Source organism: Spinacia oleracea, chromosome 5 (assembly GCF_020520425.1).
Source record: "Spinacia oleracea cultivar Varoflay chromosome 5, BTI_SOV_V1, whole genome shotgun sequence".
In the NCBI taxonomy this organism is placed as follows: Eukaryota; Viridiplantae; Streptophyta; class Magnoliopsida; order Caryophyllales; family Amaranthaceae; genus Spinacia; species Spinacia oleracea.
In genome coordinates, this window is record NC_079491.1 from 19,155,783 (window position 1) to 19,167,172 (window position 11,390).

Genomic DNA, 11,390 nt, shown 5'->3' on the forward strand with positions numbered 1-11,390 from the left:
GGACTACTCATTACCCTTGTTCGATAAATTTCTATTTTTAATCATACCCGTGATATATTTTGGAAGGAAAACGTGTATAGTGAGATGATAAAATTATACAGTTAGAAGATAAATATACGGAGAGGTGAATGATCGAGGAAAAACTAGGTCGTTACTAGTCTCTCCTAATCAAACAAATTACCTAAACTAACCACCTAACACAAGTAAAGCGGTAAGCAAGGGTCGGAATCCACAAGGACTAAGGTGCACTAGATTATGCTAATCGAACAACATGCTAGGTCGGAACGAGTTGGAAAGTCAACTAACCAACTAAAACTAAATCAACTAAACTAACTACCAAAGACAAAGGAGGCTAGGGAATGGGGATCAAACGACAACCGATCATGACACAAGCATAAGAGGGCCGAAACTAGGGACAATAATGCATAAACAATACATGAATGAAATGTTGGTTCAATTATGGACTCCAATCATCTCCCGAGACGAATCCTTTCTTAGGATGACAAAATCCGGACTCCCATCCTACACTCTATCATTCTTAGGTAAATTAAACATCAACCAACAAATAGTCAACACAAAGTCACAATCCCTTGATTTTCCAAGCCCGACTACCCCAATTTCAATGCTACACACAAGTGATCAATTCATTTGCAACAAAGCTTGAGTACATTCAAACATGGAATAATTTAATCATGAAAAATCTCTAATTTCGAACTCAAATCCCCAAATCATTCATGGTTGAGTTTTTCACCCAAACCCTAACCAATAAACTACTCTATCAACATAAAAATATGAAATTTATAGAAATTAACAACTAAAAACATGCTTCTAAACAATAATAACAACTAAAAACATGCTTCTAAACAATAATAACAACTAATTTAAACAAGAATAATCTCTATTCTATAAAGGAACAGTTGAGGTCTTTTTAGTAACTACACTTTTCGTGTCCCCAAGCGAAAAGACCAAAATACCCCTTCTATTTTTCAATGGAGTTGAATTTCAAACGTAAGCCTGTAAACTTCCTCTCGCCATAATCTTTCTCTCTCCTCTAAGTTCCTCCCTCTGTGAAACCCTAAAACTTGAAGACTTCAATGGCATACATTCACGGAGGCGGCTAATGTCTCGGCTATTGCACCATGACTCCAGCACGACCCTGCAAATACGGAAGGGTTTCGACGGGTGGTCATCTTGGGGGATCTGGTTGTTCGATTTGCGAGTGGAGGTTGACGAAGCGTTTATGTCGCCTCAGATTTCCCTCTCTCTCTCCTCTCCCATGTCAACGGTAATTCATTTCTGCTATTTCATATATTATCAATTTGATTCCAACACTAAATCAGTTGAATTTCTAATTGCGATTCTAAAAATTGAAGATTTAAACTTGATATAAATGTGTAGGAGATGGTAAATTGGTAATCTTGATATAAAAGTAGCTGCTGCTTATTATTTTAAGAACTTGATTCAACGAAATGTTCATGGAGAAGGTCGATCTGGCTTTTATAGTCAGGAATTTAAGGAGATGCTATTGAAAACTGGGCTTGGTATTGAACCCATTGAATTGAATTGTTTGATAATTTTTTCTCTAGGAAATTTGGGTTTGTTCTTAATTCGGAGTTGTTTGTGGGTGATGGGTTTTGTTTCGATAATTTGGAGATAGATGTAGAGCTCAAAATCCTAACAGAGGAATCTCTAGAGATTTATTTTCGTTTTGTGATTATTTTCAGGCATGTAGTTCTGCCATGGAAATTCCGCGACCTTCTACATGGAAATCGAAGCCTTCCAAACACAAAAGTGGTGAATTACTGCAATTAAGTTTATGATCTGATTAAGGTGATAATAAATTAAAACGCAATATAGTTTATTTTAATTTCTTGCATATTTCAGTTTAAGCGCACTGATTATGCTTTGTTAATTAGAACCCTATTAATTTCTTGATTCTTTAACCTTGGAATGTTTATGCTTTGTTTGAACTCTATTAATTTTTGGATTCTTTATTTTTGCACTGATTATGCTTTGTTAGAACTCTGTTAAGGGTTACAGTAATGTCGAATTTATCTTTATAGCCCAGACTCGAGAGTATGTGTATGAAATTGATAATTGTCCGAAATTTTAATTTGTTTATTTCCGGTAATTCAAGGAGGCTCGATGCGTACATATCCGTTATAAAGCTAGGGAGATCGAGGGTTCATGATTTTTTTGTTTGATTTGGTTAAATCTTAGAAATTTGATAAGTTATCTACAATTTTTTTTCCAGCTGCAATGGTACGCTATGAAATAACATGAAATTTCCTTGGCCTTCAATTCCTGCAGTTACTATACCGGTGAGAATATAATTCTTTTACCTTTTGCATTACTTATGTAAGTGTGCGGTTAATCCTGTCGCTCTTCCCTGAACAAATTCAGTTACTTTTGTAGATTGGATATGATGAAGCAGGGTTGCCTATCGGTCTACAATTTATCGGAAAACCTTAGGCTGAAGCAACATTAATTCACATGGCTTCTGCAGTCCAGGTAAACCTTCATGTTTTCAAGAACCCGTCTTGAAAAACTGTTACGGTCTTGCCATGATTTTACCAAAATAACTTTCTCATAATTGTCTCCTTCCAAATTTATCTCTGAACTTTTGAATTAATTTTTTGCTTTCTGATTTTTTGCGTGATTATTTTCTTTCCTTTGGTGTATTTATAAGGTGAATAAATTGTTCAAAGGTGCACCATTGCAGCATCTTAAGAATGTCTCAAAATCTGACTCCAAAAATGACATCTTACTTCGGAATATGCTTACAGGTCGATCGGACTTGGGATAATCATGCACTGAGAGAACCAGCTTTAGTTGCTCACTTAAAGTAATCCAGGATTTTTGGCTACGTTATTGAGAAACCCAATTTCTTCACTTTTACTTGGTTGGCAAAATTAGAATCACATACATCTTGGAGCATTCTGCAACTACTGGTAAACAATTCCTCACTCACAACTCATTACCTGCCATTTGACAAAATTTATGACACGGAGGATTTTATTTGAATCAATGCAAACTTCACTTAGTAAAAGGGCTCCGTTCACTTATATCAAGCTGAAAGTTTAATTTTGACACGAGTGAACTATGATTTTGCCGGGTTAGTATTATTGACTGTATTTTGCCGTTCAATTTCCCAATTTCAATTTTTAATGGGTGATTAATAGTTGTGAATATATGTGGTTAAGTAAATAATAATAACTCAATTGGTTTAATTTATTTATATGAATGATTGAATATAGACAGAAAAGGGTTTACTACTTCACATTAGAATCCTTATGTAATAGAGATGTTTCTACATTATAATCCATCTTATTTAGATCACAAAACAATCTGAATTAGCAGATCATACAGTCTCTAATAACCAAGTAGAAGCAAAACAATTGGGCTGTTGAATTCAAATATGATCATCCTAAATTTATTTGTTGCTTAAAGCCTACTCTTAATCCCTAGGCCGTTGTTTCTGATGTTTACTGTTCAATTTTTTACTGCATATTTGTTTCAATCATTTGCTGATGATAATTTCGGATTTTAGCCTAATATAAAATCCAATCTAAAAATAAAATTGAATAATGTAAACAGTTTAGCCTTAATTTTACTACCATTTGCTTACATTGAGAATATTGTACATCATGTTGGACCTGATGATCATCCTTAATTTAGGCTAAACAGGTAACTAAAACGGAATATATCAGTACTTGGTTTTGTGACAATATGTTTCAATCCTATCTCTTCATGTTGGTAATCTAAACCTCAATTAAGGTTATCATTAAGCAAACTGATAGGTCGTGATTAAAAAATTCTATCTAATTCATCTTTGAACTCAGCAGAAACACATTGCGTGCATATCTGGCTTTAAATATTACAAAACAGAGAAGAGCAAGGTTTTATTTTGTAATTTTTATTCTTTCTTCCTCTGTCTTTTTTCAAGGTTCTCAAAAGGGACATTCCATGGGAGACATACATGATGACCAAGTTGATCACTGGGACAACCCTTCAACTTTTAAGGCGTTATGACAAGAAACCTGAGAACTAGAGAGCTTCCTTGCTGGATGATGTAATTTTTCATCTTTGCTTCTTTCTCGAAGTATAGGCTGTTGAAGAATTTTAGCTACAATCTTTTTGTCAAATGCATCCAGTGACACAAAATCTCTTTTAATTTTGTTGAGATCTGTCATGACCTACCCCGTTCCTAACCATATAATTTCTATTGAATGTTTGTATGATTATGTTCAACATAGATTCATAGAAGAGGCTTGATTTGTAATCCCCCGTAATTTTATAAATTTTATTAATATATTTTAATGTATAGTTAATTATATTTAAATAGAATTTACGAGTTTTATTAATAAATATATAATTAACGTATATTTGTTTTATTACATTTTGAATATTTTTAACGATTTATGAAATCAAAAGTAATTTTATAATTTTACGTTGAAAAGAAATCGAATTACGAAAACACGATTGAATTTAGAAAACAATCCTATTCGGTTTGACTCAAACACTAAAACCCAAATCCTAATTCTAGGCCCAAATGGGTAAAGCCCAAATCAATAAACCCAAAATAATCCTCCTTCCTCTTTTCTACTTCACGTAAAACCAAAACCAAAACCCTTTCTTTGCTTTAGTTCCACGTGAAGTGCGTTGCTGCCCCTCTCCTTGCTCCAGGCCGCCGTCAACCACCTCGCCTGACCGCCGCCTGCTTCTCCATCGTCGTCCCTCTCCTCGCTCTCCTTTACCGCCTGTAATCCTTCGTTCTCCCTTTCTCTTCCGTTTCCCTTTTATCCTTCGTTCTTCCTTAACCGTGTTCGGTTTCACGCAACCACAGAAGCTCCGTGAGCTTTCCTCGTCGTCGACGCAACCACCAGCGCAGCCGCCGCGCAGATCCTGACCACCGGCTCGTGCACGGTAGCCTCCTTCTGTTTCTCTTTCGTTTTTATTTTCTTTCTCATTCGGTTTCTTTTCTCACGATTATTCGTTCTTGCCCTCCTCCTCTTTCTTGCTTGCACAGCCGCACCACATCGCTGCCACCACGCACCGCCGTGTGCCGACCACCCTCACCGCTGCCGCGCTGCCATTGCCGCCGGCCAACAATACCTTCTTGTTCTTCAGGGTATTTCATCCCCTTCATTTTATGTAAATTATTATTTATCTTTTAATAAATTAATTAATGTTAATTTTCATAATTTAAATTATTAAGTTTTGATGATGTATTTAGAAATCAGATTATATGTTGATATTATAAATTAGTTTATTTCAGAGTTATTAATCATGTTTAAGTTTGGATTTTAATTATGTTTTGTCGATTTAAATTATGTTTCTTGAAGTACAATTATAGTTATATGGTTTAAATATAGATTTCTAATTATATGTATTACATAATAAAATTATTAATTTTCAGATTATACGATTTAATTGAAATAATGGTTTTAATTATTGAAGTATGAATTTTAAGGTTTTTAATGATTTAAATCATGGTAGGATGATTATGAATTATCAAAGTTATGATTTTTATGATTCTAAGCATGTTAATTTGGTGTTGGAAAAGTTTTTAAACGAGTTATATTGCTGAAAATTTAAAGTATGATGTTTGCGAAGGTTTTCAACGAATTTCAATCCTTAATTCAATTATTTATGATGCTAGGAAATCAAATATTCAAGTTTTAATATTAGGAAAGGTTCTAAATATGTTTAGGATGCATTTAGAATGCTTTATTATGGTTGCGAATGATTAGAGATTGATTGGGATTATTTGTTGGATGTTTTAGGTGGAGAATTCTCTGTATGTGACTTTTAAATTATTAAAGTGGTCTCGCAGTTTGTTTATACAAGGTACGTACATACCTGTGTGCTTGGAATGTGTGCTAATTGTTGAAACCATGTTGAATTATTGATGAACTTGGTTACGTTAATGTTGTGGATGAACTTAGTCAGGTTGAAATTGCATGTTTGATACTGTTGGATGAACATATTAAACCTTTATTGCATTTTGAGGATTATAACATGTTAGTATGGAAGATTGATGCAAACATGTTTGATTGGGAACACTAGATTATTTAGTATATAATTCAGATCAGTTAATTGTTGTTCCCTTTTTAGCTTTTCACTACTTTATGAGGGCGGAGGACCTTATTTAGTAAGTTGAAACCTTATACCCATATTCAGGGGTTGATCAGTATTAAAGAAAAGATTGGAGTTAATTGGAATGAGTCTTGTTTGATGCCTTTGTGATCACTTACTCAATTCCAAGATAAAAACAGTTATAAATAAATGTGAGTTGCATGCCTTATGTGATTGTTGAGTCATAACAGGGTGTCAATTTGTAAATCATGTAAAGTGAAACTGAGTAGCAATAGCTTTAAACTGTGCACGTCTAAAGTGACGGACAAACAGGAGTTGGGGTTCATGGTGGTAGCCCATGGCCTTTCATTCGGACCGGATTGATCACCGCGTCCTATTTTCAGTCAAACGTTCCTCGATATCGCAGGTCACTGAGGTTACGGAGTCGCGCCCGTACCTCGCCTAGCTAGAAAACTCGGTCCATTGCCTATTTCAATTAAAATAATATTATTGTTATAAAAGTCTAGTCCAGTCTAGCCTAGTCTAGTTAAGTATGGTCGTCAGGTTATCATGCTTTGTCTGCCCTTAATTATGTTTAATAGTATCATGTTAGGATTATTATTGCTTTAGTATGTAGTACTCAGCTTTGCTGATTACGTGCTTTGTTTGTGTGTGTTGATCATGGCTATGCCTATTGATCCTGTGATGACCCATCTTTGGTGAGCAGTCTCTAAGGATCAATAAGCGTTGCCCATCTACAGGTTTGAAGATGATGCATCATTGGGATCGGGATTAGAGAGCTTGTAGTTATATTTGTTTAATTAAGTGATTTGATTTGTTAACTTGGATTTGAAATTTGTCGTACTATTCGTGTTTCCTTATTTCAGTTAATTGGTTTTGGACCTAAAATGTAATAGATTATTTATGAACCTAAAAGTTAGTTTTATGTTTTCCGCTGCAAAATTCTGAATAAGCCGTTACGTTTTCACACGGGCGATAATGCCTTGATAATTCTCTACGTTTTATATTAAAAGGTTATTTTAGAAATGAGAGAATTGTCGGGGTGTTACATGATTACTCTGTTTCACTATGATTAACAAGCATGATTACTTTGTTTCACTATTTACTTTGTGAACAATGTTTTATCTAATATTTATATTTAGTGGTAGTAATACAATGTCAAGTTTTTATATAATTTCGCACGCATCGCGTGCATATAAGACTAGTTAAACTAAACACGAACAATTAAAATAATTAAAACAATAAATGAAACAATAAATAAAGAAATAAATAAATGAAGAGAGAGAGTAAGAAATTTCTCATTGATTAATGGTGGAAATCTTGAACAAAATTGCCACACTTGAATTCAAAAACCCCAATTTTTCATTAATTTTCCTCACTTTATCTCTCTAAAAGCTAAACCCTAAACCCTAAGAAAAAGAAGAACTAAACTAATTATGTACATGGTTTTTCAAATATGGTAGAAAATGAAGTATTTATACCATAAGTTAATAAAAGAAAGATAAAGAGGAAAAAAAAATGAAAAAGAATTAAAGAGAAAGAATTAAAGGAGGAAAGAAAAGTAAAAATAAAATTTTTAAGAAAAGAGGACAAAAGAAAATAAGGGAAGAAGATCACGTGATTTCCACCTCCAAAATAAACCCCCTTCAAAGAATTGAAACCATCAGACCCATTTTTTCCTTCGTCCTCATCGCTGCCGATTTCCATGGGATTTAATCCCCATCTTCGCAGCTCTTCCTTCGCTCCCCCATCATAAATCCCCACCGTCAATCATCATCAATGAACAATCATCACCGTCATTTGTCGCTCATCAATCAACAATCATCAATCGATCACCGCATATCAGCTACAATCGCACGGTCATGTTCGCTGCTCCTCACAATCCAATCGTAGCCGTCGAGCTTCATTAATCCGTACCAAAAATCCGCGTTCAAATGTTCGGACGAACTCTAATGAGGTTCGGTCGGACTTCGTTCTGGTTTGGGCGAACTCCATTGATATTCGACCGAACCTCATACAATCAGGAACTCTAAATTTCCGGTTCGTTCGAACTCGATACGGGTTCGGTCGAACCTGTTTACTCTGTTTTCCCCTGTTTTATCGATGCAATTAGCTGCAGTTTTGGGCGAATTTTGGCTGTGATTTTGATTGGTTGTGTGTTGTGTAGCTGTTGTAGTTGATGTTGGGTGGCGATGATGGTCTTGGTTGTGCGAAGTTGGCGCGGATATCGTAGCTATGGTGGCTGCGTGGATGGCGGCAGGTGTTTGAATGGAGGTGAGAAGTTGGACGGAAGGAGATGCCTGGCTGATTGGCGCTGAGGAGTAGGGTGTTGTAGGTGGTGGTGTAGGATAGGAGAGGAGGTGGTGTAGGATAGGAGAGGAATGTTGCACAATTCTTGGCAGCAGTTTGGCCCAAGTTTTGAGGCCCACAAACTACATTGTCCATAATTCAATTCTCTAGTTCTTTGACAAGTTGACCCAATTAACTCGATTGTTAAACTCGTGTCCGACCTCAAAGTACTCGGCCACCTACACACATAAAAACAAACACGAGGGAAAATCACGAAATAAAAATAAACTGAAAATAAATAATAATAATAATAATAATAATAATAATAATATTAATAATAACTATAGAGTAGAAAAATAATAACGAAACTATAATTAAACTATAAAATGATAAAACAAATAAAATAACTAAATTACGAAATTAGACCTAAAAACAAAGAAAAATCACTAATTACGCTAATTAAGCTACACAATATAAAATAAAATAAGTAAAGGCTAAAAATGATAAAATTAGACAAATAAATTATAAAATAACCTAGAAAATACCTAAAAACTACCCCCTAGGAGTGACATAAATGTCACTCATCAGTGAATTATTATTGCGTAATTTACGCTGCGATATCGTAACTTTGCATATATAAGAATCCAAAAGGGGGATCCACCCCTTTGAATTCACCAATATAGGTAGACAAATCCTCAACTGACATACACCACACAAACATATAGCATTATTGAGGTTGAGCATTATTGATATGGATAATTCAGCTACCAACATACACATATACATATATATATATTATTGTTGTTGATATATACTATATATAGTAAATGTGACGGACCAGATCCGTCATTTTACCCGTGTTCGTTTACTTGGGTGGTCCTATTTAACATCGTTATTCAGACGTTTTTGTCCTTAAACTTTGGGTCGTTATTTAGGTGTACTCTTTACTTCTACGTCATTTGCCAAACAGAATTTCCAACATCTAGTAGTAAAAGCAGAACAAAAATTAAATAGTTGGTCTTCTAATTTGGTTTCTAAAGCTGGAAAAACAGTATTAATTCAAAGCCACTTGGAGGCTCTTCCATCTTATGCTATGACTACTGCTCGTCTCCCCAAAACAACTTGTAACTCTCTAGATCAAATAAATCGAAACTTCTTTTGGAAACAATCCCCAGAAAAGCAAGGTATTCCTATGATATCATGGGATAAAATATGTCAACCAAAGAACCAAGGAGGATTAGGCTTGCGTAAAACATCAGCAGTTAACTCGGCGTTCTTGGCTAAGTTAGGATGGAAAGTCATTACTGATCACAATAATCTCAGGGTACAGACAATCCATGCCAAGTACCTGCGTCACCATACATTTTTTGCATGTAAGCCTCATACGAAGGACTCCTGGATTTGGAAAAAAATCCTCCAAATCCGACCACTCCTTCTTAAAGGAATTAGATGGAAAATAGGATCGGGAACTAATGTCCTTTTCTGGCTTGATAATTGGTGTTTTTCAATTAATCTAGTCACCTATTTGAATTTAGATACGTCGGTCATCCAAAATCTAGATCTTACAGTTAATCACTTCATCAATGATGATCGCACATGGGATATTCAAGCTCTCTCCCTGGTTCTTCCACCAGCTATTGTGCAAATCATTAAAGGTATCCCATTACCTATCACTGAAATACCAGACGACCCTGTTGGGGTTTCTCTAGCACTGGAGATTTTACCGTTAAATCCGCTACATGGTTGGCCCATAATTTTCTTTCTCCCTCCAAGTGGGAATTCTCCTGGATATGGAAGCTAGACATTCCTCCGAAATTAAAAAATTTTGTCTGGCAATTACTGCACAATAGCCTCCCGACTCGGGATAATTTATCTTATAGGCATATTAATATCCCTATCTGTTGCCCATTTTGTGGTACTCAAAACGAAACACAAGATCATTTATTTTTTCATTGTCCCATAACTAAAGAATTCTGGGATGCAAATATTTTAGTTCGCTGGCTTGGTACTCATCTCCGCTCTTCTTCTGTTATTACACTTTTTCGAGAACTACGACAAAATGTCACCCTCCCGACCCGAAAGATAATCACAGCTATTTGGAGTATTTGAAAAACGCGTAACGCCTACATTTTTCGACACACTCCTGTCTCAATAATGGGAATTTACACTAGAACTTACAGAATATTCACAGAATGGAATTTGCGCACATGTCTAGATTCGTCGAGTGATACCATTCATCACAACGCTATTATACCTCCTTCACGCACTATACGCGTTGCTTGGACTCCTCCTGCTCCGGGTGTACTCAAACTCAATTTTGATGGGTCAGTTCGACACTACTCTGGAACAGCAGGGGTTGTTATTCGGGACCACCTAGGTAATAACGTAATCAGTAGATCCTACAATGGAACTTCTTCTCCTCTCCTTGCGGAAGCTATGGCTCTTCGTAACGGCCTCCAATTAGTAGTTGAGCATAACATTCGTCACATTTTTATAGAAGGTGATAACTTACTGATCATTAATATTTTACAAGGTCGAGCCCTGCAATGCCCATGGAAGATTCAGATGCTAATGAAAGATATCAATCAACTTTTAGAACATTTTGAGACTTCTTCCTCGCGCCATATTTAAAGAGAAGCCAATCGTGCAGCAGACTACGCTGCCGCCATAGGTCACAACCTCCAGACCCATCAAGATATTGACCCCTATGTAGATAGTAAATTTTCTTATTTTATATCTTTTGATAAGTTAGGGTACAACCTTGAGAGAAGACTACCCTAACTTTTGTTTTTATCTTAAAAAAAAAAAAAAAAAAAAATGTTTGACTGCATGTAAATCATGTGACATTATACATAAAGTCTTTTTTTTTGACAAAGAGATGATGCATAAAGTTATTAGATGATCATAACTGATATTTTTCAAAAGAAAACAAGCGTATTAGTAAGAGCAAATTCTTCAGGATGAGGAACAGATGAATCTCAGACTTTCGATCTTCCTAACAT

The 11,390-nt window shown here is 35.3% G+C and overlaps 1 protein-coding gene and 2 long non-coding RNA genes across 3 annotated transcripts; all 3 read left to right on the forward strand.

Moving 5' to 3' along the window:
* Positions 1-1,009: 1,009 nt before the first annotated feature.
* Positions 1,010-4,251, forward strand: LOC110796445 (uncharacterized). Its single transcript, XR_008920971.1, has 6 exons — positions 1,010-1,285; positions 1,725-1,830; positions 2,255-2,321; positions 2,416-2,511; positions 2,787-2,951; positions 3,947-4,251. It is a non-coding gene; the product is annotated as an uncharacterized lncRNA (long non-coding RNA).
* A 273-nt stretch (positions 4,252-4,524) lies between these two features.
* On the forward strand, positions 4,525-5,883 carry LOC130462100 (uncharacterized). The gene is made up of 3 exons (XR_008922238.1): positions 4,525-4,926; positions 5,030-5,131; positions 5,787-5,883. It is a non-coding gene; the product is annotated as an uncharacterized lncRNA (long non-coding RNA).
* A 4,659-nt stretch (positions 5,884-10,542) lies between these two features.
* Positions 10,543-11,019, forward strand: LOC130461343 (uncharacterized). The gene has a single exon (XM_056829411.1). The coding sequence runs from the start codon at positions 10,543-10,545 to the stop codon at positions 11,017-11,019; it is 477 nt and encodes a 158-aa protein (XP_056685389.1).
* The last annotated feature ends 371 nt before the right edge of the window (positions 11,020-11,390 follow it).

What these genes read in the sequence shown, in the direction of transcription:
- LOC130461343 (XM_056829411.1), top strand. Translation starts at nt 10,543, where the DNA reads ATGGGAATTTACACTAGAACTTACAGAATATTCACAGAATGGAATTTG.